The 25126-nt window shown below is 37.0% G+C and overlaps 2 protein-coding genes and 1 long non-coding RNA gene across 3 annotated transcripts in view; 2 read left to right on the top strand and 1 right to left on the bottom strand.

Moving 5' to 3' along the window:
- LOC107738998 (probable bifunctional methylenetetrahydrofolate dehydrogenase/cyclohydrolase 2) overlaps nucleotides 1-81 on the bottom strand; it is a 16230-nt gene extending 16149 nt beyond the window's left edge. Inside the window, exon 1 of the mRNA XM_016550943.1 lies at nucleotides 62-81. The gene's annotated coding sequence lies outside the window, so the exon portion shown is untranslated. The remainder of the gene's footprint in view (nucleotides 1-61) is intronic.
- A 2441-nt stretch (nucleotides 82-2522) lies between these two features.
- LOC107738997 (endothelial lipase-like) lies at nucleotides 2523-8588 on the top strand. Its single transcript, XM_016550941.1, has 10 exons — nucleotides 2523-2784; nucleotides 4863-5047; nucleotides 5327-5506; nucleotides 6327-6435; nucleotides 6551-6775; nucleotides 6859-7104; nucleotides 7192-7312; nucleotides 7439-7663; nucleotides 7734-7829; nucleotides 7914-8588. The coding sequence occupies exons 1-10, from the start codon at nucleotides 2679-2681 to the stop codon at nucleotides 7924-7926; spliced, it is 1506 nt and encodes a 501-aa protein (XP_016406427.1). The 5' UTR covers nucleotides 2523-2678; the 3' UTR covers nucleotides 7927-8588.
- A 917-nt stretch (nucleotides 8589-9505) lies between these two features.
- LOC107739000 (uncharacterized) lies at nucleotides 9506-18133 on the top strand. Its single transcript, XR_001639956.1, has 4 exons — nucleotides 9506-9516; nucleotides 9559-9562; nucleotides 12200-12204; nucleotides 18064-18133. It is a non-coding gene; the product is annotated as an uncharacterized LOC107739000 (long non-coding RNA).
- Nucleotides 18134-25126: the final 6993 nt, after the last annotated feature.

Below are 25126 nucleotides of genomic sequence, written 5' to 3'. Positions count from 1 at the left end.
TAGTATAATGCCCTCTTAATGCAGTGGAAGCTGCCATAGTAACTGATCACCTGCTCCTCCTCACAGCTCGCGCGTCTCGACGCGTCACACTCACAACAAAACTATTTCCGGTTCTGTGTTAAAAAGACGTAAAACGTCTGCAAAACACAATTTATCGCATTGTCTCTATGTGATATAAAAGTCCAACATAAAAATAATAATTTAATGAATACATGTCTATACAAAAACCTGACCTAAAAGCCGGTACAGATCTTAAAACAGCCTGAACAGACAAAAAGCCAGGCATGTGATATATAGATCATGTAAATATAATCGCTGAATAATATTCGAACCCAAATTATTGAAGTTCTGAAACGAATGCAGTTATTCAAACTTAGTTTTGGAGCTCATTTCAGCCTTATTTAGATTCATTTATTAATAGCCTACTTATTAGGCTATATTAGGCTATAGACTTTATTTGTAATTATTAACAAAAAAAAGTCTTTGAGTTTTTAAAATCTTATTGATTTCCGTAACATGGAAATCCACTGTTTTATAATTCACACATATTGCCAGGGTTTTCCATGACCGTGGGAAACCTGTATCATTTTACCTAAACTTTAACTTTTTTCTATTGCTGTCTTGTAAGCACTAGTTTTTCCTTTAGGAAATGCAAATCTGAATTGTATTATGTGTTGAAATTCAATAGGCCTACAGTGTTCGCTTTCCAGGCCATTTGCCAAAGTGTAACATCCTGGAACAAAAGGATTAGAATATTTTAGAAGTAAGATAGCAGTGCCAAATACACAAGACTTTAAAGAAAGTGAAAAATGGAACAAATGAGTTTTGTAATTGTCTACTATGCTGCGATTGTCATTCTATGACCTATAAAACTAACCCAAATAGCCTATATTATTACCTAACCCAGGGCAGATTGCAATATACTGCTCTAAAACAAATGTGCTGTGCCCAGATTCACAGTTGACACATTCTATAAGCTTGTATGAGATTCTATTAAGCCCACTGGATACCTACCTGTGGCAGAAAATGCTATATAGGCTATCAGTGTATGTACACATGTCTGTGTGTGTGTGTTTTTTTTCTAAATTATTCCATGTCATGATCATTTGATTAAACACTAAAAGTAAGTTACTAGGTCAATGTTTTTTATGTCCAAATGTTCTTCTATGACAGAGAAGGTGGCTGATGAATAATGTGTTTTTGTTAAGCTCTATATATCTCTTTAGTATGCAGCCCTTGTCTTCTATGCACATGCTTCATCAGGGCGTTTTCTAAAAGAGAATCCACTATATAGATGGAAGGAGGGGGCCAAGGTTTTTCTATATGACCCACTTGGATTTAATAATTAATTAATAGTAATAATATATGCATTTAGCAGATGCTTTTATCCAAAGCGACTTACAGTGCATTCAGGCTATACATTTTTTACCAGTATGTGCTCCCTGGGAATTGAACCCACGACCTTTTGCGCTGCTAATGCAATGCTCTACCACTGAACCACAGGAACTACTGGATGTTGGCGAAATCCTATAGGATTTTGATCTTGATTAGGAAATTGATTTTTTAGCCTAAACAACTAAGAAAAGTCACATTGCCCAGTGACTGTATATTTGGAAATGTCAAAATAGGCCTATTGCTCATGCATATTCAGTTTATATATAAAACAAATCCATCCACCCATTTTTGTCCAGCAGTCAGTCAGTTTAGTCATTGTATTTGACTTGTACATGTGTACCAATTAAAAACTAAATTCCATACAGTTTACATTTAGTCTAAAGGTTCCTATCATAGAGTTGCAATTGTTTGAGTGTAAAACTGTTTTATTTTGGATAAGAACTGTTTCACTTCTACAAGACTTTATACTCCAGTGAATTTCTCAAAGTGGGGTTGTCTTTGAAATTCTCTATATAAAACATACTTTGTAGTTTTGCCAAAAAAATCTAATGAACATTTATTGCCCAAGAGGAAAACAAGAGAGAGAGAGATAGAGAGACAATTCATTTAATACACATCGACCTCATATTGTCCCATTCCCATAATGGGAACACTGTTTTATTTGAAAAGATGAAATACTATTGGCTATATCATCTTCTCAAAATGAACTGTATTTTTATTAGGGGAATTTAGTTCCTGTTACAATTTTTGAGTTAAAAAAAGTAAAGACAATAAAGCAATCATTTATAGGCTACAAAGCCTAAGGAGCCCCGTCTACCCTACATTGCAAAATGTGAACAACAGTGACCCCAAAAGACCCATGTGTTCGCAACGTTAACCCCATGTTTGTGTATTTGTAAACAAACACAGTCATGTGCACTGCTGCAGGCTCGTTAACCTTTGGGATGCTCCGTGCGTCAGCGTGCTCGAGCGCGGCGAGCATAGGGTTAACATTAGCGTGAGAATTGTGCCAGTCTTCTACAACTCATTCAAACGTATATATGCCACGCCCTCGAATGTAGTTCCAGGGGCTTGACCAATTAGAAAGAAAGAATTTCGTCGTAGATATCTGCCGATGGTCAGATGACTGAAAAAAACTATTTAAAACTCTAATGAGCAACCTGAGACAGGTTCATACACTTGCCTGACACCTCTTAGTGAAGGATTAATACGTAAAACTTCCTCAGCTAGCCTACTCCAGTTTGTCAAAAGAACAACGAAACTATTTTGAAGCCCTGAACATTATGGTAGCAAAATCAATAAGAATTGCACTTTGCTTGTTATGTTTTATACCGTGCCATTCATTCAGTGCCTTAGCCGCTGCACCCGACGAGAACACGCAACAGAAAGGTAAGAAAACTGTCTTTAGTTTGTTAACTAATTGCTGTTTAATGCTTTTAAATGAAGTAAGTGGTTACTTTAGTGTGCAAAATCCCTAAATTATTTATATTTTTACTCATTTCTGTTTACAATCGTTCTTTTCACGGACAATGGCTAACAATAACTCCGATTTCATTCAAACCGTGAGAAACACGTTAAGTCTCACATTCTCACGTTCTGACTACGACTACGTGAATGAACCTGTCAAAGAAAAACGCCAAAAAAGTTACTTGAAAGTTAAACTATCCGCTTTATTGACGTGTCGGTGACTCACAAAAGTAAAACCCGGACAATCCACTTTGTATCGGATGTGCCTTTTAAACTGCCGCCCAGAGAAGTCCACGTTTTATCACCGATCTGGACTGCCGCGTTGTCGACCGCAGTGACTTTGAGGTGAAAATTATTTGACTTTTTAACGACCTTTTGACTTTTGAGGGAATTTTAAAAATAATCAATAATTATTGTAACGTTTGTGAAAAATAAACGTTTCGAATACCGGGCAGTACTGTTACAGAATTTGTTAAAACGTTTGTTATTCTGTGTTGAGCTCAGTTTGATATAATATTCACACATACACTACCGTTCAAAAGTTTGGGATCAGTAAGACTTGTAATGTTTTTTAAAGAAGTCTATTATGCTCATCAAGGCTGCATTTATTTGATCAAAAATACAGAAAAAAAAACAGTAATCTTGCAAAATGTTATTACAATATAAAACTAATGGTTTCTGTTTTAATATCCTTTAAAATATAATTTATTTCTGTGATGCAAAGCTGAATTTCCATCAGCCATCCTTAAGAAATCATTCTAATATGCTGATTTATTATTAGAATTATCAATGTTGGCAACAGTTGTGCTGCCAAATCTTTTTTTGGAAACTGCAATATTTTTTTCAGGATTCTTTGATTAATAAAAAGTTAAAAAGAACAGCATTTATTAAAAATATCAATCTTTTCTAACGATATAAATCTTCGCTATCACTTCTTATCAATTTAGCATCCTTGCTGACTAAAAGTTTTAATTTATTTTAAAAAAAAAGAATAAAAATTGACTGACCCCAAACTTTTGAATGGTAGTGAATATTGTTAGAAAATATTTCTATTTAAAATAAATGCTCTTCTTTTTAACTTTTCATGTGACACTGAAGACTGGAGTAATGATGCTGAAAATTCAGCTTTGCATCACAGGAATAAATTAGATATGAATGTATATTAAAATAGAAAAACGTTATTTTACATCATAATAATATTTCACAATATTACATTTTTCCTGTATTTTTGATCAAATAAATGCAGCCTTGATGAGCATAAGAAACTCCTGTAAAAAAAACATTAAAAATCGTTCTGATCCCAAACTTTTGAACGGTAGTGTATATTTGTTCCTAATTAGTTTAGAAATCTAAATCTTCAGTTGAAACATGCTCGTTTACACATTCATTTTCATTGGTAATCAAATATATATTTTTCCATCACCCGCTGCATGATGTAAGTGAAACATATTAAACAGCAAACATTTTAATCGAAAACAAACAAAATTGAAATAAACTATCGAGCAAATACATAAAACAACTCTAAAAACATAAGACCATGTCTGTATGCATTAATCCTGTAAGTACTTTTTACAAAGACCTAAAATTTCTCAGGATGGTTTTTATTTGATTTCTCCTTTTCTAATTGGATAAACTCACGGTGTTGCATGCTACCGAGTTTTTCCTTACTTGGGTTGAAAAGTCGCAGGTTTCTTCCACTTGAAAGTGTGCAGACTGTTTGTAAACTCAAATTAAGACTCTGTTTGGCATTCCTGTAATGTTTAACTGGTTCATTAGAAAAAGTGCTCTGCATCGTTCCCTCTCTACAGTAGCTCAATTGTTCAAGCTAGTCATTAAAACGAGATGTTGTCACAACTTGGCTTACCATGAATAAACTCAACCTCAACACCTTATGAAACAGTTAAGCGCTTTGAAATGCCTCAAGCACCTGGTCTTGCCAATATTATATGTAGAGTTTGGGATTTACATAAGCGTATTCATGGTTTTGCTATTTATTCTAGATGATGCCGAGGACAGCTTCTCAATGGATCCAGTGCTACTTCATGACCGAATCAAGTACAACATGCGAAAGTCTTTGGATCTTGATGACGACGGCTGTTACCTCCAACCTGGGAAAAAGGAAAGCATTGAGGAGTGTGGCTTCAATACCACAGTCAAGACCATTCTGATCATCCACGGCTGGACGGTGAGATATTCCAGATGATCATGTGGCTAGTTTTAATATTTGGTTCGACTTTTAAAGATTTCAACACCCATAGCCTTTGAATCTTCAGAAGTTTCCTCACATTTTATCTTTGATGCAATGCTGGAAGTTATCCAGAAATAGTGTAACACAACTGAAATGTTCTTTCTTCAGTGTGCCAATACTTTCACTTCTCGGATGTGAAGCAAATATTAGGGTTTCACACATGATTGCTGGAACTTTGCTGGTTGGGTTTGGTAAAGGGTGTGATATCTTTCACAGATGAGTGGGATGTTTGAGAGCTGGATGCACAAGCTGGTGGCTGCTGTTCAGAGACGAGAGTCGGAGGCTAATGTGGTGGTGGTCGACTGGCTGGGCCTGGCCCACCAGCTTTACCCTGATGCCGTCAACCATACCCGCCGGGTTGGGCAGAGCATTGCAACCCTTTTGGACTGGCTCCAGGTACGTCTACATTATACATCCCACTGGGTGTGCTTGTTTCTCTTTGTGGGCGTTGGCAACCGTGAAAACTCTGCTTGTGACCTTGGACATTGGGTCTTTGTTGGTGTTATTCATCTGTTCTCAGTACAGCAGATGTCCTGGCGAAGTACAATTTGTTTTTGTTTTTTTGTTGTTTGAGATGTCAGGAGTTTGCCCAAGGCATTGTGGGTATTCTCATGGAACAATAAATATTCATGCATCGTAGCTGGGTTCCTTAGACCCTGAAGGTCTTTTTATACAGGAAAGATGCAAGCAGTGTAAATGAGCAGCTGAGCATATTAGCCCCCCACATTTGCACACGGATGCTCCGGCTGGCACTGAGCATGTTACAGCAACGATGTGCATGAAGCATAATGACATTTTTTATATCGCAAAGTTGCTCTCATCAGGGCTATGAAAAGAAGTTTAGAGCTCTCCTCCTCAGATCAATAGTAGTTTCTTTTCACATTTCATCTTTTGAATTTAGTCAGATGTTTAGTTGGACTCAGCTCACAAATAAATAAAAAATAGAAAAATATTTGATACTATTGATTAACTTTATTATTAATGTTTATATAATAATTATTATTATTAGTAGGAGGAGTATCATTATCATATGATTTGCAGGATCTACCAAATAGATCTCCTGGATAAATAATCATTTTACATTTTGAATTTAAATAGACATAGCATGAATGAACGAATAAATACTTTTCCCATTCAATATTTAATAATAATTTATTAGCGCTATTCCCCTCAGATTGACAGTATTATTAATCTAATGTGTGTCTGTTTTTGATAGGAAGAAGTGCAGCTACAACTTGAGGATGTGCATATGATTGGATACAGTCTTGGTGCTCATGTTGCTGGATATGCTGGAACTTTTGTAAAAGGAATTGGACGTATAACAGGTGAGATTTAGATTTATGTTGGACACTTTGATTGTTGAAACAAAGCAACAAAGAAATTGCTCCGTCTTTTTGCACACATGAAGGCCAACTCTAAACATCTGTTCTTTTTGAATAGGTTTAGACCCAGCTGGCCCCATGTTCGAGGGGGCAGAGTCCCACAAGAGGCTTTCTCCAGATGATGCTGACTTTGTCGACGTCCTGCACACATACACACGGGGAGCTTTGGGCGTCAGTATTGGGATCCAGGAACCTATTGGGCACATTGATATTTATCCCAATGGTGGGGATGTACAGCCAGGCTGTTCCTTAGGAGATGTGCTGTCCACTGCTGCTGCAGGAAGTGAGTGCTTCCATTTTTGTTTTTTTTTGTTTTACCAAATTCCAAATCTTCCATTTTACCAAATCTGTCATGTCACCACACAGACTTTGTGGAAGTCATGAAGTGTGAACATGAGCGGGCAGTGCATCTCTTCGTGGACTCCCTCATGAACAAGGACCACATGAGCTACGCTTTTCAATGTACCGGCCCTGATCGTTTCAAGAAGGGCATTTGCTTGAGCTGCAGGAAGAACCGCTGCAATAGCATCGGTTACAACGCCAAGAAAATGCGCAAGAGGAGAAACTTCAGCAAAATGTACCTGAAGACTCGCGCAGACACACCTTTTGGCGGTAAGTAATTATAGCCTCTTTTGTTTCGGAGGCACATGCTGTCATGATGAGTCACTAAAATGTGGTTGTTTGCTCAATCCTCTCCAGGTTACCACTATCAGATGAAGATGCATGTGTTCGACAGGAAGAACGCAGATGATGCAGATCCTACTTTCTACGTCAAACTATATGGGTCCCATAATGATACCGATAACCTCAGTGTAGAAATGTAAGCACCTCATGATTAATATTTCCAGTATATTCTCCTGTTTACTGTTAAACATCGTTTGTATTGGTTCTTTTGAAGATTAAAATAAATTTTTGAAGACCTGACCCGGCTTCTCTGTTTTCACAGTGCTGATGGAGTTGGTCTAAACCTCACAAACACATTTCTCGTCTTCACGGAAGAGGACATTGGTGATCTGCTGAAGATTTCTCTTCGCTGGGAAGGCCCTTCTGATTCCTGGTCATCTGTGTTGAAACACCTCAAGTCATCGTTCTGGTCATGGTCAAGTTCACAGAACAAAAAAGTTCTGGAGGTTCGAAGGATCCGAGTCAAAGCAGGAGAAACGCAGAAGAAGTAAGTGCTGCCTTGGCACTTATTGGTTGTGAATGAACTGATTGTTAATGTCACAATATTTAATTCACAGGTTCACCTTCTGTGCTGCAAAGACTGAGATATCGCCTGGGCAAGAAGTTACATTTCTTAAATGCCGTGATGGCTGGGAAGTGAAACCTAGAAAACGGTATGTATGTGTATCTACTATTTATACATTTTATACATTGTGCTGTTCATTTATTTATTTGCCTTTTTGTTTGTTTCTTTGCAGATTGCACTACTGAGAGGAAGCGCTGTTAGCTAGGGACCCAAGGCGGTGAAGGGCCTGAGCACTTTTGTTTGTTTTGGTACACATTTGGTGGGATAATGCACCATATTTGTTTGGGTGGGTAGAACACAACTTGTGCTGCTCAAATGGCCAGCTCGGATGGGTGATGATGACAGGTTACTGGACTTGCTCAGGGCATTTTTTTCTACCGTTGGGAAGTTCTGAATTGTTTGAGATTCTTTTGATACTATTTGTATGTTTTCTACTGTTGCGTTCAACATGTCCGTTTTGTGGATCTCAGACTTTTCCTTAACAACGCAATACTCGTTATATATATATATTTTTGTACGTTTTTAATTTATGAAGGGAAAAAAAGCACTGTAAAACCAAGCTTATTTATCAACCTAATGCACACCTTGTACCAAGGCATAAATTAATTCTCTCCCAAGTTACCTGGTGACCACTTTTACGCGTGTATGTGTCTGTGGATTTCAACAGGAAGAAGGTTTTTATGTGAATTCAGAGTATTATTTAAGGTCAGAAGAATGGAGAGAACCGCTGTATTTGTCTTCATAAAATGTTGCACATTTTGTGCCTTGCTCTGTACATGTTTTATGTATATAATTTGTATATAAAACGTAATAATAATTTGTAATAAAATGACTTTGGATTCCACTGCGTCATGATGCATTTGATTAACAAATCTGTTTCTGACTTTGAGAAAAGATTGTGTAGTATTAATACTATTCATTTTGAGTAGTTAAATGCTGATTTAATATAACTTTAGCTGATTTGTATTTGTGTAACTTGAGTCGGTTCTAAAAAATGCTTCAAATATGAGTCCATCGGTTTACTTGCTTAAGGAAGAGTTTTGCAGAGGAAATGACAGTGAGACGTGTCTTAGCAACTTAAGTTGTAAATCATCTCATGTCATTCCAAACCGGTATGACTGACTTTTTTCTGTGGAACACAAAAGGATAAATTAAGGCTTTGCTAGTTGCTCTTTGCAATTGCAATGAATATTGACTGAAGCTTTCAAAAAGATGCACAAGCATCATAAAAGTATCACAAACATGGTTCAAATTCACTTTTCTGCTGTATATTCAAAGGCTGCTTCTAAAACTGCATAGTAGCCGAAAATGGGCACCGTAGGCTACTCTTTACTATCCCATGAAGCAACTGGAGAGAAGTTGCACACTTGACAAATGTAGTGCATCTGGAATCTTTTCGCACTGTACAGAACGTACTTTTTTTAACAGTCGCTAAGTAGTTATTTATTCGAAAGTAGTAACTACTCAGATAGTGTGCGATTTTGGGTGTAGTCAAAGTCTCTTGAGGATGGGGAGGCAAACCTGAAACAAATCACTCAGACCAGATGTGTGAACTGGATCAGTCCTGAACGGCTCTAATTCAAAAGAATGATTTGTTTATGAATCAAACATTGCATTTATGATACTTTTTTATGACACTTTAGCGTCCTTTTTTTTGAACCATGAAAGCTTCAGACCCTCTTGATTGAAATTGCATGAAAAAAACATGAAATACTCATCAATATTTCTTCTTCCAGGAAAGTATGTCATACAGATTAGGAAAAACACAAGGATGAGTAAATCATGTCACAGTTTTCATTAGTCTAGTGTGTTATTAGAAATGTCCTTATTTTCAGAGGAGTAAGCTTGAAACTTCTTGGAGTGCCAAGTGTGTGTGTGTGTGTGTGTGTGTGTGTGTGCGTGTGTGTCCGCCTGTTTGCATGTGCTATTTCAGAAATGTATTTAAAACGTGAGCGTTTACCTGACCATTTTTGTTCTTCTGGTGACACACCTCTTAAAAATGTTGAAATCTTTCCAGAACAGTTGTCAGTTACTAGTGTAAATGGAAAGAGGTGCCAAACAGAATGAGATGATAAGAGACAGGAAATAGCTGTTATCTGACACAGTGGTTTCAGTGGATTACTACAGCAAAAAAGAGTGATTTGTATCAATGTATAACTATGGCTATTCCTATGCTAATTACAGTTTTTCTGAATTGCTAAAACACTAAACCCCATTCTCTGAACCAAATTCTCACAAGTTTAAACCGATTTGTCGAATAAAGCACTCTTTCTGCTAAACCTTAAACACGTTCAGGCAGTTAGGCTCTATTTGCAAATCTCATGCACTCACACTTGTTTCTAATGATGTGATCAAACCAACTGTACAAAATATGAGCCAGCTCAGAGTGCACAAGTGGCACAGGTGACTGAATGATGATATGAGAAGGAGAGGGAGAGTACATGTAAGAAGTGGAGGATGAGGAGGAAGAGGATGAGGAGAGAAAGAGTAAGGTTTAGAGAGTGTTATCAATGCTGGATCTGTCAGACCAGAGGGTTTTTTCTAAGTATAGTAATTGCAACTGAGTAAGGTGAATATACTGTATTGTATAGGCCTACTGTATGCTGCAAGAATAGTATTGTGCTGAATATTGAATAGTACTGAATGTTTGTATGTATTCAGCACTTGGATACTGCAAAAATACTGCAGGCCAACTGCAAAGGCCAAAAAGGTCAAATAAAACTCTAAATGAATAGCATGTTACAGTACAGTCAAATACTGCAAGTTGTGCAATTGTAAAATCTGGGTCAATGAGAGATTAATTCTGTCTCAGCATCATGTCTTTGTGCTTAAGTCCGGCCTGAGGACTTTGTCCACATCACAATGTTGTGTTTTTTTACTAGACAAAGAGAAAAAACCCTCTGGTCTGACAGATCCAGCCTTGATAACACTCTCTAAATCTTACTCTTCCTCTCCTCATCCTCCACTTCTTACATGTACTCTCCCTCTCCTTCTCATATTGTTTCCATCTATTGTTCGTATCATCATTCAGTCACCTGTGCCACTTGTGCACTCTGAACTGGCTCATATTTTGTACAGTTGGTTTGATCACATCATTAGAAACAAGTGTGAACAATTTTGAATCGTTGTGTGTAAACGATGATAACTGTGCTTTAGTTGTATTCAGTGTGATAAGTGTTTAAGTGAATGAGAATGTGTTTAGAGTTTTGCAAAAAGAGTGCATGAGATTTGCAAATAGAGCCTAACTGCCTGAACGTGTTTAAGGTTTAGCAGAAAGAGTGCTTTATTCGACAAATTGGTTTAAGCTAGTGAGAATTTGGTTCAGAGAATGGGGTTTAGTGTTTTAGCAATTCAGAAAAACTGTAAAAATCTATTAAAACATTTGTCACATGAACACAAATATATCTTTCTCTCTCTATCTGTCTCTTAAGTTTTTTTTATTTATTATTATTATTTTGTACAGTGGCCCCAAAATGTGCTTTTGGGAAGTCAAAAAATTTCAATGAATCAGAAATTGAATTAACTTCAATCATTTAATGAATCAGAAAGAATCAAGACAGAAAAAAATGATTGTCAACCAATGAAGAACTGAAGGAGGATTAATCTTCTTTATATCTTACAGATATTACAGTGCCAAATGAAATTTCCACCACAGACTTTTCCACACATACAGTAGCACAACATTTAATTAGGTGAGATGCTGCTTATCACCTCATTCAGTTGTGAACGAGGTGATAAGACAAAGGAAATGGCTTCTGATAAGGCTTCACCTCTCTGATAAGAATGATACATTACATCATTCACATGAATTGTATCTCCACATGATTTACATACCATAGTTTATTTAAAACTTTAACTTTTCCCATGCTTTTTTTTAGTTAATTTTATTTCATAATTAATTTTAGCTGCATTTTTATTAAAAGATAAACAAACAAACAAATAAATAAATCAGTTCATTGAAATTTATTCATTATATTCATTATAGTGTCTAAACAGATCGGCCTAGAAAATAATGTTATGAAATACATTGAAATGTTGGATAACAGATGAAGAATTCAACCCATTGTTGAGCTTTAGTCCTCTCTGTTGAAACACTGACTGAAAAAGCAAATATAAGACTTCTGGAGAAATCTATTTTTTTCTAGAAGGGTCTGAACTTTCATCACTCTTACTCTATGTTTTTATTGGCAGTCACTTTATTATTATTATGATGCAAATAAAAAATTGACCAGGTAAAAGTATGGTAATGACATCTTTTATATACAATAGCCTATATTGTTCACAAGAATAGAAACATATGGAATGTGGGTGTGAACAAGAACATGAATGTCAGTATGGGTGTGAGAATTCTTTATGTAAATTCTTGGATCCTTTGTCTTTAAATAAACTCTTTAAACATTCTTTATTTAATAAAGTTTTTAATAATAATTTAACAACTGTTCATAGGTTTGGAAAAAGTAAAAGTATATGGCAATGGCTTTTCTTGCAGAATGGAAATTTACTGAGCACAGCCAAGAGTTTCTTTACAGTTTCTCATTGAGCTCATTGAACCTGCGTGAGCGGTTGCAGTTGTTGAAACTGTATAGCTGTGTCATTCACCGTGCTGCTTACAATAAATCAAGTACAAACAAGCAAACATATGACTCCCGGGAAACTTCTGGGAATCACAACTCCCCCATCACTAGCGAGGAGGGTTTCTTTTTGGACCTTCTCACCCATGAGCTTAGCCTTAGATCTTTCAGATGCTCAAGACTGATGATATTTTCCGCCATGGTGTTAATTACAAAAGCCTCTAAGGATATTTTGTAAATTTTTTCATGTTTTGGTCATCTGTATCTAAAGCCGTTCCTGTTAACTCCTTTCAGTGATTGTGTTATGTCAGATTGAGTCATTCTTGCACCTGGTTTTATCATGGCTCTACAAACACTTCCTCGTAAAACAAGCATTATTCTCTGCTTAGAGCTGAGTAACATGCATTCTAAACAAAAACAAGAGTAAGCAGACAGGTAGCAGATAAGACGTGTAAACTATACGGTTATATGTTTTGATTGGATGAGTTCTCTTTGAAGCTATAAACTGAGACTGTGTATACTAATAATATACGAGAGTTGGTATTTTGCTTGGGTAACAGCCAAATTATAAACAGCCTTTTATTAGGATGACAACCCTTTGTAACTTGGTGGAAGAGAGTTATTTATTCCTTTAATTATCAGTTCAAGCTTATCTTTTGATTGGACATTGATGTTTTTTTATTACAGTGCTGTTAATTGTTGCAGTTTATAAAAGGTGTTCAGAACACAAAACTCATTAACAGGGAACACTATCGGAACATTCTTGCAAGGTTCTCTCAATGTTATGAACCAATGTTCTTCCAGGAACATTACAGTTTTTCTCAATTGCTTAAACACACTTGTCCACTCAGACATCACATTTTCAAAACAGTTAACACACAGGCTGAAACTGAAGCTCAATGGCCAAAATGACTTATTTTGTTTGCAAAATGCTCCAACACTAACAAACCATTAAAAACATGCAACATAAGCAAATACTTCCATCAAACACCACAGTTTGTGGTCAAATTACAGTTTTTTTTTTCTATTGCTAACATCCGTTTGTCCAATCTGTAGTCACTGTAGTGGGGAAGTCGTGGCCTAATGGTTAGAGAGTCGGACTCGTAACCCAAAGGTTGCGGGTTTGAGTCTCGTACCAGCAGGGATTGTAGGTGGGGGGAGTGAATGTACAGCTCTCTCTCCCACCTTCAACACCATGACTGAGGTGCCCTTGAGCAAGGCACCGAACCCCCAACTGCTCCCCGGGTGCTGCAGCAAAACAAATGGCTGCCCACTGCTTCGTGTGTGTGTGTTCACTGCTGTGTGTGTGCACTTTGGATGGGATAAATGCAGAGCACTAATTCTGAGTATGGGTCACCATACTTGGCCACATGTCACTCACATTTTCAAAACTCTAAACACAATTAGCAAAACCGTTTGTTGTGACCATACCATTAACACAATTCATGTTGTTTTTCCCACAATATTCTGTCAATTAACACGTTTCTAAAATGCTTAAATTGTCTTTTTACACAAGCTTACCCCATACCAAAACACAATTACCAAAACCTTACACTCAAGGAGCAAAACACCGGCCTAGGTTTGCACAACTGTAAGCACATTGTCAGCTTCCCACTTTTTGCAAAACATTACACACAGTGATTTGCAAAACACTAAACACACTTGTGTGCATTTGACAAATTTATCATGATGCCATTTCCTTGCAATTTCAAAGCAAAGGCTTTCAAATGAACACAACCATGAACCAATTGGTTAAACACAGCCACCAGGTGTGCACACACACTGGTGCTTAATTGTAGACACACCAATCAGGTTTAAGCACTATAAGAAGGCAACAGGTAAGTTCACCTGTCTTCAACAAAAATGGACGGTGTCAGAGGAAGAGGGAGAGTGCGGATGAGAGGGGGAATCCGGAGAGAACAAGGTGGAGGAAGAGGCCAAGGAAGAGGAAGAGGAAGAGCGAGAGCGAGAGGGAGAGGGAGAGGGAGAGGGAGAGGGAGAGCGAGAGGGAGAGGAAGAGGGAGAGCGAGAGGAAGACCTGGAGGAGGGGTAGGACATGCACAAAGAAGAAGACAACCAAATCTGTGTAACGAAATTCGTGCTACAATTGTGGACCATGTAATAAACCACGGACTAACACTGAGGGAGGCTGGACTGAGAGTACAGCCTAACCTAAGCAGGTACACGGTGGCATCAATAGTTCGGACATTTCGTCAAGAGCACAGGTGAGAAACTTATCTTCTGTCAACAGAAAATCCATAGCTTACTGCATGTACTATATCAACAGTTTTGGTATCTATTCGTGTATCATTTTACAGTAAGCTACATGTATTTTGTTTGGCCAACATAGGATTGAACGTCGAGTACACCAAGGAGGGAGGGGCCCCATATTCACACAGGAGCAAGAGAGAGAGATCATAAACCTCGTTTTGGCCAATAATGCAATCAGACTTAGAGAAATTCAAGCCCATATTGTCAATGATCACACTATTTTCAATAATGTCCAACAGGTCTCTCTGTCAACAATAGCCCGTATCCTTAAAAAACATCAAGTTCTGATGAAACAACTGTATAAAGTGCCATTTGAAAGAAATTCAGACAGGGTGAAAGTCCTGCGGCGTGAATATGTGGTGGTACGTTTTGTTCACTGACTGTAGTATTGTGTACTGCACACATAACCTTTTTACTGTACACCAGATGCAATACATTGTCGTCTGGGACAATGTAGCTTTCCATCGTTCTGCTCTGGTCCAAAACTGGTTTCATCAACACCCACAATTTACAGTTCAATACCTTCCACCATACTCCCCCTTCCTAAACCCCATTGAGGAGGAGTTCTCAGCATGGCGGTGGAAGGTTTATGATCTCCGGCCCTATGTCCAGATGGCCCTCATTCAAGCTATGGAGGAAGCATGTGATCAAATTGAAGCAGCATCAATACAAGGGTGGATTCGTCACTCCAAAAGATTCTTCCCACGTTTACCTTGCAAATGAAAATATAGCCTGTGATGTTGACGAGGCCCTGTGGCCAGATCCAGCTAGGCGGAGAGATGTTTAGGTTTTTCTTTATTTTTTTTTTTATTCGGTACTGAACTGGATATGTAATTTGTTACAGTATTACTGTAAGCTTACAGTACAATGGTACGTTCAGTAATACTGTATGAAAACTGGAAAATGTTTTGTTGAAATGTTCAGTATTGACTGACTTGAGTACATGAAAAAAAAAAAATCTTTTCATTAGTCTGCACAATTGGTGTCATGTGGTGTTGGTGAATTTATTTTTACACTTTCTCTGTGTAAATGCTAAAAGTGTTTTATGTTGAGCACAGGAGTGTTTAACTGATTCAAACAGAAACAGAATATATGATGGTTGTTTAGTATGACAACAAAATAAGGTTTTTATAAGACATTGTATAGTTTTGACAAGTGTTCCGTTTTGCTAATTATCTGAGGTGTTGTGCTACTTTGGTGTAGCGTTGTGCTAATTGTGTGAAGGGGTTCGAAAAAAATGTTTTCAAAATTGCGATTAAGCAATTGAAAAAAAAAACTGTAAATACAGCATGACAGAAATGAAGACCTAATGTTCCAAACTTTAAATATAGTGTAAAGCCTCTACTTCTGCAACATAGGAGCTGATAATTATTTTAATTACTGATTATTGAGAAATAGCTAATTCAAATCTTAATAATTTCAAGTATTTCCATTACATGGCCATGCACAATAAAAAGGCACTCTCTTGATTGGTTTTGTTCAAAACAATACAGAACAACACAGAGAAGCAGAATAAGAAAGAAAATGTCTGTACGAGGGAGAGGCGTAGTTAAACCAGGACTGTCTGGTTTGGTTCAGCTACCAAATCAGACATCAAGAGACCACAATAGACAGCAAAGACTGCTGAGACGATTATTGGCCCAACCTCCAAGATCTGTACACCTCCAGAGTAAGGAAAAGGGCTAAGAAAATCACTTTGGTCCCCACACACCCAGCCCACTCTCTATTCATACTGTTGCCTTCTGGTCTGCGTTACAGACCATAATTTTCTGTTTTTCTTATATTACTGTTATAATTCCTGTGTATGTCTGCACTATCATGTATGTTTGCACTATGTCCATACTTTCTTCTGCACTGGAAGCTCCTGTCGTCAAGTCAAATTCCTTGTGTGTGTAAACATACTTGGTAATAAAGCTCTTTCTGACAAGGGAGAAGGAGAGGTAGGGGAGCAAAAGGCAAAGGCCTGTATGTTTTTTTTTCACACACAGAAATTTCATTTTGCCAATAAAGCCTTTACTGCAGCAATTCTGTCACCTTTCTTTTACATTCCATAAAGTACTGATGACTCCTTCACTATGCAGTACACATACTGTCTAAAATGAATCTACACATTCACACACAAAAAATGAAGAGTTCAGATGACTTTATTATTATTATTGCTGTTGTTGTTTAAATGGATATCATATTGTTTGTTCTATACAAGCCAAACTGAAACGTGACAAGTAATGCAGTTTTTGTAGAGCCATTAATTGTTAGAATTTTGACAGTCACTGTGCTATGATTGACTATATGTTCCTGTTGGATAGAAAACTAGTGCAAATGTTTTGACCGAATGACTCAATTTTGAATCGGGTTTGCAGTGTTTTGATAGAGTTAGTATATGTAGAAAAGGGTATTCAGCATTTTGAAATGTAGAGTTTGTATTTATTTAACAAAATGTGGTTTTGGCCAGAAAATTAACTTATAAAATTAACACATACATGATTTTGCACGTAAAACAGAAGTGCACACACAAATATATATAAAAAAAAATACATGTGTGTGTTTGTGTGTTGCAGTTTGTATCTGTATAAAATATATTTGCTGTATGCTGCAAAATACAAATGAACACTCTATTATGAATTATTACAGCAAGTATACAGTATAACAGTACATTGCACATTGGTTGACATACCTGTTCTCTCTACAAAATGTTTGAATTGAGGATACAGTCGATCTCCCAATATTTGGCTGCACCTTTCGACCCGCCTCAGCCATTGTAAGGCCATGATTGACAACATGGTCCACAATAGTGGCCCTTATTTCATCTGATATGTGCCGCTGTCCTTGGCCTCTTCTGCCGCTTCCTCCGTTTTGCCTCTGTACCCTTCCACCATGCATCCTTACTCCTCTTCTTCCTCTCGGCTGTTGACCCTGATCGTTTCCAGGATGTTCATCCATTGTTGGAATTTGTAACTCTTGTGTTGTCCTCGGTCTATATATGCTTTCCAATTGAAGGTTCATGAGATGCACCTTTGAGCTATATCTGAGAACTGGTTTGTCATTGGTTGATATATTCTCTTCATTAGTGAAAGTCAAAATTGACCTGCACAATTCATGGCAAATTTACAAAATGCATTTAGAAATGTGTAGAAAATATGCTTGACAGTTTATGACAACTAGATCAACCATTTTGCATTTACAGTTTTCATCTCAAATCATCCTTAATGTTTGCAAAAAACTATGTGCATTTCTCAAAACAAGTCGTACAAACAGCACCACACAATGGATTACCTGCAAAAGCCTGTAACTTACTCAATCTTTAGTTCATCTCTCAAAAGTAAGTATTTATGTCAATGAACATATCAATGCAATCAGAATGAAAAGTCCTTGTGTCATTGTTCACAAACAAGAGTCAAAATGCTTAGTAATGTTGTCAATATAACAGCACACTTTGTCAGTATTACCTGATGTAAACTATGGCAACATTTTGGATGACAGTATTAGAAAGTCCATTGCCAGAATTTGTAACTCTTGTGTTGTCCTCTGTCTATACAGTATATGCTTTCCAACTGAAGATTCAGGAGATGAACCTTTGAGCTATTTCAGAGAAATGGTTTATCATTGTTTGATCTACATTCTCTTCATTAGTGAAAGTCAAGATTCACTTGCACAATTCATGCCAAATTTACAAAAAGCCTAATAATAATAATAATAATAAGTGTAAAAAATGTGCTTGACAGTTTAGGAGAACTAGAGGAACCATTTTGCATTTAATGACTTATACGATGAACTAAACTAGATGTTTCGAGGGGTAAGACTATTGCACAGAAAACTATAATACATTTTGAGCAACATGGCATTAGCAACTGATAATGTAGGAAACCACAGATAAATGTACATAATTGCATGAATGGACCAAAGCAATCACAGCTTGTTCAAAAGAATGAGAAACTGCTTTTATGAGGTGTACAAATGACTAGATGACGTGGAAGATGTACAAGTAGTTTTGAGAATTTCATTTCTGATTTGAGAAATGCACCAAAGCGACAGAAAAAAAAAAAAAGCTCAGCTGAAAAAAAAAAAAAACCTTTTTAAATGCATCTCATATTGTATGTTCTATACAGGTCAAACTGAAACATTACAAGTAATGCAGTTTTTGTAATGTCAATAATTGTTATCAATTTGACAGTCTATGCACCATTATTAACTATACGTTCGTTCCTATTGGATAGAAAAACAGTGCTAATGTTTTGACCGAATGACTCAATTTTGAATCAAGTTTGCTGTGTTTTGATAGAGTTAATATATGCAGAAAAGGGTATTCAGCATTTTGAAATGTAGAGTTTGTATTTTTTTTTACAAAATGTGGTTTTGGCCAGAAAATTAACTATTTGGCTATTTATGTGATGTAGGGGAGTTGCTGTGTTAAGAGTTTAGAAAAAGTACTTAAAGTATTGGTAAACACTTGCTAGCGATTTAAAAAAAAAAAAAAAATTAATCAATCAATCAATCATTACACAAAATACAAAACACAGCTATCAATATGAATTTACACTGCTCAAACTCAGTGTTGAATATAGTAAAAAAAAACAAAAAAAACACAACACACAACAGATGAAACTTATGGGTGTCTAAAAAAAAACAAAAAAACAGAGTTGAAATACTCAGAACTTCACATTGGATGTTTTTTCCCTTGCAGTGTTGCAATGAACCAATGGAAATACATCCTTGCATGGCAAATCCATCAACAGCCCGCTCTCTTTAGGTGAAACCAGTCTTTCATTTAGTGCATCAAGAAATGTGATGAGGCGTTCTGTATTGAACTGATAGTTTGTATGTGGCAAAGGACGCCATCATTAGAGATGACAGCACACATGGTGATATTGGCACCCCTCTGACCTGGCACTGCAACAGTGACCCTCTGCCCAATAAATGTTCCTCCCGCGTCTCCTCACTTTACAGAGGTTGAAGCTGGCTTCATCCACAAATTAATTTGTGATGTGCCCCGTGAGCTTAAAAGTACATTATTCTCTAAAAAAGCAAAATCATAGAGCAAATTATTCCAGTTGCATGTAACTGTATGGTATAACATTGCATTACAATAACAAATCCGAACAAAGCATATCAAAATTGACATTATGACAAACACAAATGGAACTGATGAAACATCTGCTTTACTATAAGTTTGTTCTGCCAACAGGGCAATACAGTAAATCTGAAATACACAGTGGTACAGTAACATTGTGACTTACCTGTTGTCATTTTGAAAAAATGCCTAGCAATAGATGCCGCAGTGCTCCGACTCAGAATGGGTTGAACCCTTTGTCCAGCCTCTCGGACAAACTGTGATTGATGACAAAGTCAATAATTGTTGCTTGAATTTCATTTGAAACTTGAGCTGTATTTTCTCATTTTACAGTAATGCAGCCTCTCCACCATGTATGCAAACTTCTCTTTCTCTAGCCCTCTGCCATGGTCTTTTACTCTTCTTCCATGCCTTTGGCCTCTTTGATCCATACTTGCAAATAGCAGGACAGAGGTGAAATCGTTTGTAGAGGGATGAGGACTGATTGCTGATTGAAGAGTTGTGTAAACGAGTTTCACACAGGTGCATTAGAGATTCATAATTATGCAAGTACTTTCTATCAGCTGTGAATAGATGTTTTCCTTTTGTTCAACACAGTGAATCCAATAGAGTTTGGGGTCTTTCATTGACATCTGTGGTGACTGTTTTGACAAAGGGTGTGAAAAATGTGTGATTCAAATTAAAAAGTGTTAAGCAATTGCAAAATAAGACTTCTTCTGTGCTAAGAATGTGATGATGAAGATCAAGTGGATCCCAGTTTCATTAAGCGTGTCTTAGCAAATGAGAAAAGCTCTAATGACTAGATGTTTTGAGGGGTAAGACTATTGCACAGAGAACTATATAATACATAATGAGCAACATGACAACAGCAACTGATAACGTAGGAAACAGCAGATAAATGTACATAATCAGTTGCATGAATGTACCAAAGCAATCGCAACTTGTTCAAAAGAATGAGAAACTGCTTTTATGATGTGCACAAGTGACTAGATGATGTGGAGGTTGAACAAGTATGAGAAGTTCATTTCTGTCACAGTCTTCAGCGGGTGTGCCCAGGATGGCCACCAGATGACATTGTTTTCTGTGAGCACATGGCTTGTGTTGTGTTTGTTTGGTGCCATGTGGTCTCGCCTGTCTATTGTCTTGCCCCGCCCATCTTGTTACCTCACTATTGTTTAAGTTGCTCCACCTGTGTCTCCCTCGCTAGCCTCCTCATTTGGTTTCCTATTTATTCTCCTGGTGTCTTTTCGTTGTTTTTTCCGTCGTTTTTTCGTTGTGTGTGTTATGTCTGCATGTAGTGCAGTTCCTAGCCTGCCTGTCTGTTTTTCCCTCTCGGGGTTGTTTGGGTTTGTTTCTGTTTCATTTTATTATTAAAAGAAAGAACCATTCATCCTGCACTTGAGTCCTCGCTTCATCTCTCCACATGCACTGACAGAACGGCTCAGCCAACATGAGGACTCAGCAGAGAATGGGCTCACTCCATCTACCGGTCTCCACTCTCTCCAGCCCCCTCTACCAGCGCATGCTCCAGCTGGATGCCTTGAGCTCCCTCCGTCAATGAGGGACTGATCTGAGGGAGTTTGTCATGGAGTTTAGGAATGCTGCAGAGGGGCTGGGCTACAATGACTCCGCTCTTAAGGACTTATTCAACTATGCCTTTGATGAGCCCATTAGTCACTGGAGCATGTCAGGATGCAGTCATGTATCCTTTGAGGGGTTTGTGGAGTTCTTGGCACGTCCGCCCATCTTGTTACCTCATTATTGTTTAAGTTGCTCCACCTGTGTCTCCCTCGCTAGCCTTCTCATTTGGTTTCCTATTTATTCTCCTGGTGTCTGTAATCCTGTGCTGATCCGTCATTTTTCATTGTGTGTTATGTCTGCATGTAGTGCAGTTCCTAGCCTGCCTGTCTGTTTTTCCCTCTCGGGTTTGTTTGATTTTATTAAAAGAAAGAACCATTCAGCCTGCACTTGAGTCCTCGCTTCATCTCCCCACACGCACCGTGACAATTTCTGATTCGAGAAATTCACCAAAGCGACTGAGAAACTGTAAAATATGAGACACCAATGTTTCAGGAGTTAATGACACAAATAGGACTCATGCTTAACTGTTTTATTTCCTCTTTGGGTTTATATATGCTAGTAAGTAACAAATGCTAGTAATATGCGTGCTAATAAGAAACTAGGTAATAGAGAGAATTGGTACCTAAACTAAAGTGTTGCCCTTATTTCAGAATGTTCAAAGAACATTCAAAAGTAACATTCCCATGATGATTGCAAACTGATACAATAGAATTTCAATGTTCATTTAACATTTGCATAACGAAGATGAAATGTTTCTAAAATATTTTTAAAAAGCTGGTCGTTTTGAGCATTTGAGCATTTTTTAAAAAGCAATGGAAACGTTCGCAAAATATTCTTAAACATCTTTTTGTTAGCTGGGTGTACTCGTGTTAGAACCTTTGTAACGAACAACCGCTTGTGGTTATGTACCACACCTGTGACAAGTCAACATAGTCAGCTCTGCATTTTTAGAAATCTTGTATTTCTTCATGCCTTTAAGAAAGTAACAAACCTCCAGATTTTATGTGCGAGACATCTTGCAGTCAATTTCTTGAGTGTTACAGAGATTCATCTGTGAGTCTGAGCAATACCAGATTCATAGGCATCTCTTTGTTCATTCAAATGAATGGAGTCTCCCAGGCTTCATAAAACGACACATCTCACATTAGACTTCGTCCCATTTGTGCTGTGAGACTTTCTCATGGGAAACAACCATTGAGAATGTGAGAAGAATGTCCTTTGAATAGAAGACAACTTGACATGAGTTGGATTAACCAGCCTATAACTATCATAAGAAATAAAATCATTCACAATTTGACCTCTTAAATATGCTTTGTTTTGGCCAAAGTGTCCTAAAAAACTGCAAAGAAGGTTGTACAGTGGTTATATTGCTTCAGAAACTGGTAACAATTGTAAGCTTGCATGAGGAATCATGGGAATAAAAAAATGCATATAGCTTAGTGTACCTGCACGGATCAAATATCTAAAGCTGAACTGACAATAGGAAAGTTCCAGGTGGGCGGTGGCAAAGGAAGTAGCAAAGGAAGTAGTGCGTAGTCATAATGATGTCTCTGTACTGAGTGTACTATAAATTATCTGACTAAAAACGAACATGTTCAAAAGCATACCCAAAGGAACACAACATTTCAGCTATCTGTGGAATGCCTGAAAGCATAATAACGAAGCGTCATGTGTAAAAAGAAGTATATCTCACTATGAAGTACTTTAGCAGGGCTTAACTGGATCTTTTTTTTTCATTGCATTTCTACAAACCATAAACTCAGCAAAAAAAGAAACGTTCCTTTTTCAGGATGCTGCATGTTGAAAATAATTTTGTAAAATCCAAAAAAGCTTTACTGATCTTTATTGTAAAGGGTTTAATCAATGTTTTTATGCTTGTGTAACGAACCATAAACAATTATTGCAATTAAGAATTCAGAAATACTTTATGTAATAACTTCCAAAACATTTAATTCATGCTTCAAAACCTAGTTATTGGTTTCTGTCATAGTATGAGCCACACTGGTCAAAATGGTTAGACCTTTTTCACCATAGAAATATTTGTTATGTAAAAATGTCATGTTTTTTTCTACTTTTTGTTGACACTGACTGCTTTATACAGGAATGTCTGTGTATCACACTGAGCTTTTTAGATACAGATTTCAAACAGCATATCTGGGAAAAGTCAATACTGTACTACACAAAAATATGAATTGTATTTATACAGTACATTTATTTTTGTAGAAATGTGTTACATGTAAACTGAAAATTCACAGTTGCTTGTTCATTTTTCCCACACCATTTAGGCACTATTTCCGCTAACACCACCACACATTTTATTACTATACTGTGACAAACATATTTTCAGTTTACATGAAAAATAAATAAACCTGCTGTATAAAATATGAATGTATACTTACAGTACTCCTGTGGCTGCTGCTTTCTAGGGTTGTGATGGTAGTAATTGTGCTGGGCAAACTCCATATCCTTCCACACTTGATTGGTTGATTGGTAAGATGGTGATTCCTATTTTATTACAATGGCAGGCCATTTGTCAACGTATAGCAGACATTACAAATATCCCATAGATATTTATGGAATATGCAGTATATGCATGACTGATTTTGAAAACTGAAAGGACATTTTAAATGTGATTGCTCACACGATGAAAGAATAGAAGTTGTGAAGAGTTTGAGAAGCAGTTTTGATCATCAAGCCATGTGCATTTTCTATTTACTCTTTTGCACTCATGTGCCAAAACACATACAATTTGCTTAAATCCATAAGAAATTCAAATCTAATGTGAACAAGAAACTAATTGTTCAGACATCTGAACTTATTGTTTTGAGAAAAAAAAAAAGTAAGAATCATTTGAGAATTGAGCCAAAGCGATTGCAAAAAAATTAAGAAATAAAGCTGGCACACTTTTCAAGCAAATCATTTCATACAAAAAAATAATTAGGTTTCGGATTATGAAAGGTATCTTGTTTAAAAGGTTTTGTTTGTCAGACTTTGTGGCACATGCCCACTGTTGATGAGTATGTAGGAGTATCTAATAGCTGATGCGATTAACACCTTTGGTTACTTTACATAAGATCCCTGTGTCACTTCGAACTTCGAAGCAAACTGATACATCCACCTACAAATGACCTTTTAACAAGATGGAGGTGAAAAGACATAGAAAAAAATCCCACTTTCTGAATGATTTTGTCACAGAAAAGTTGAAAGAAATTGAAAGAAAAGTACCATAATGGACTTTCTGAAAAATCAAGTACATTTTACTGAAGAACTTTATAAAATGTGTGACTTACTCTTGCATGATTGATAATGATTGCTGCTGTTATGGTGAAATGAGCTGATTTTGAGATGTGTGAAATGCTTCTGTGATTTTAGTGCATGCTGGAAGAGTGTCAAATTGTGAGCTGGAAAGAGCAATTGTGTGAAGAGTTTGGGAAAAGTGTACTCAGTATTCGGTAACAAGTAAGCAATTGCAAAAAATACAGTCTCATACTATACAAGAACCAAAGAACATGATTCAGTAGAGTCATATTTTACTAGAGACCCTTCTAGGCCTTTTGAGAACTTCAATGACTATATAGCTGTGGAATCCCATTATGGTTAGTAATTGCATCAGAAAAGTGATGAGACAGTACAGAGAAAATTGCTATGAATCACATTCAAAGCAGACTGTACTCCCAGACAAGTGAAGTTTGGGGGTCAAATTGTTGTCTTGTGACTCCCTTTTTTTCTTTACTGTAAATCACAAGGAACTAAATCCCACTGAAGGTAGACTTTTCCCACAGACATCAAAGTGAAATTGCCCCTTCTCACCCTGGCGTGGTGGGACAGTGAAACTACGGGGTTACAGCAAGCTCTCTCATCTGAAAACGGTCATGGAAACGCCAGATTTCTCAA

This window comes from Sinocyclocheilus rhinocerous, unplaced genomic scaffold, assembly GCF_001515625.1.
Source record: "Sinocyclocheilus rhinocerous isolate Xijiao unplaced genomic scaffold, SAMN03320098_v1.1 scaffold1486, whole genome shotgun sequence".
NCBI classification, from domain to species: Eukaryota; Metazoa; Chordata; class Actinopteri; order Cypriniformes; family Cyprinidae; genus Sinocyclocheilus; species Sinocyclocheilus rhinocerous.
The sequence above is the reverse complement of the archived record's forward strand: the minus strand, read 5'-3'. Positions and strand labels throughout refer to the sequence as shown.

Coding starts and splice junctions, on each gene's coding strand:
- LOC107738997 (XM_016550941.1), top strand. CDS start 2,679: ATGGTAGCAAAATCAATAAGAATTGCACTTTGCTTGTTATGTTTTATA. Junction 2,785..4,862: donor CGAGAACACGCAACAGAAAG/GTAAGAAAACTG, acceptor TATTTATTCTAG/ATGATGCCGAGGACAGCTTC. Junction 7,313..7,438: donor GATAACCTCAGTGTAGAAAT/GTAAGCACCTCA, acceptor CTGTTTTCACAG/TGCTGATGGAGTTGGTCTAA.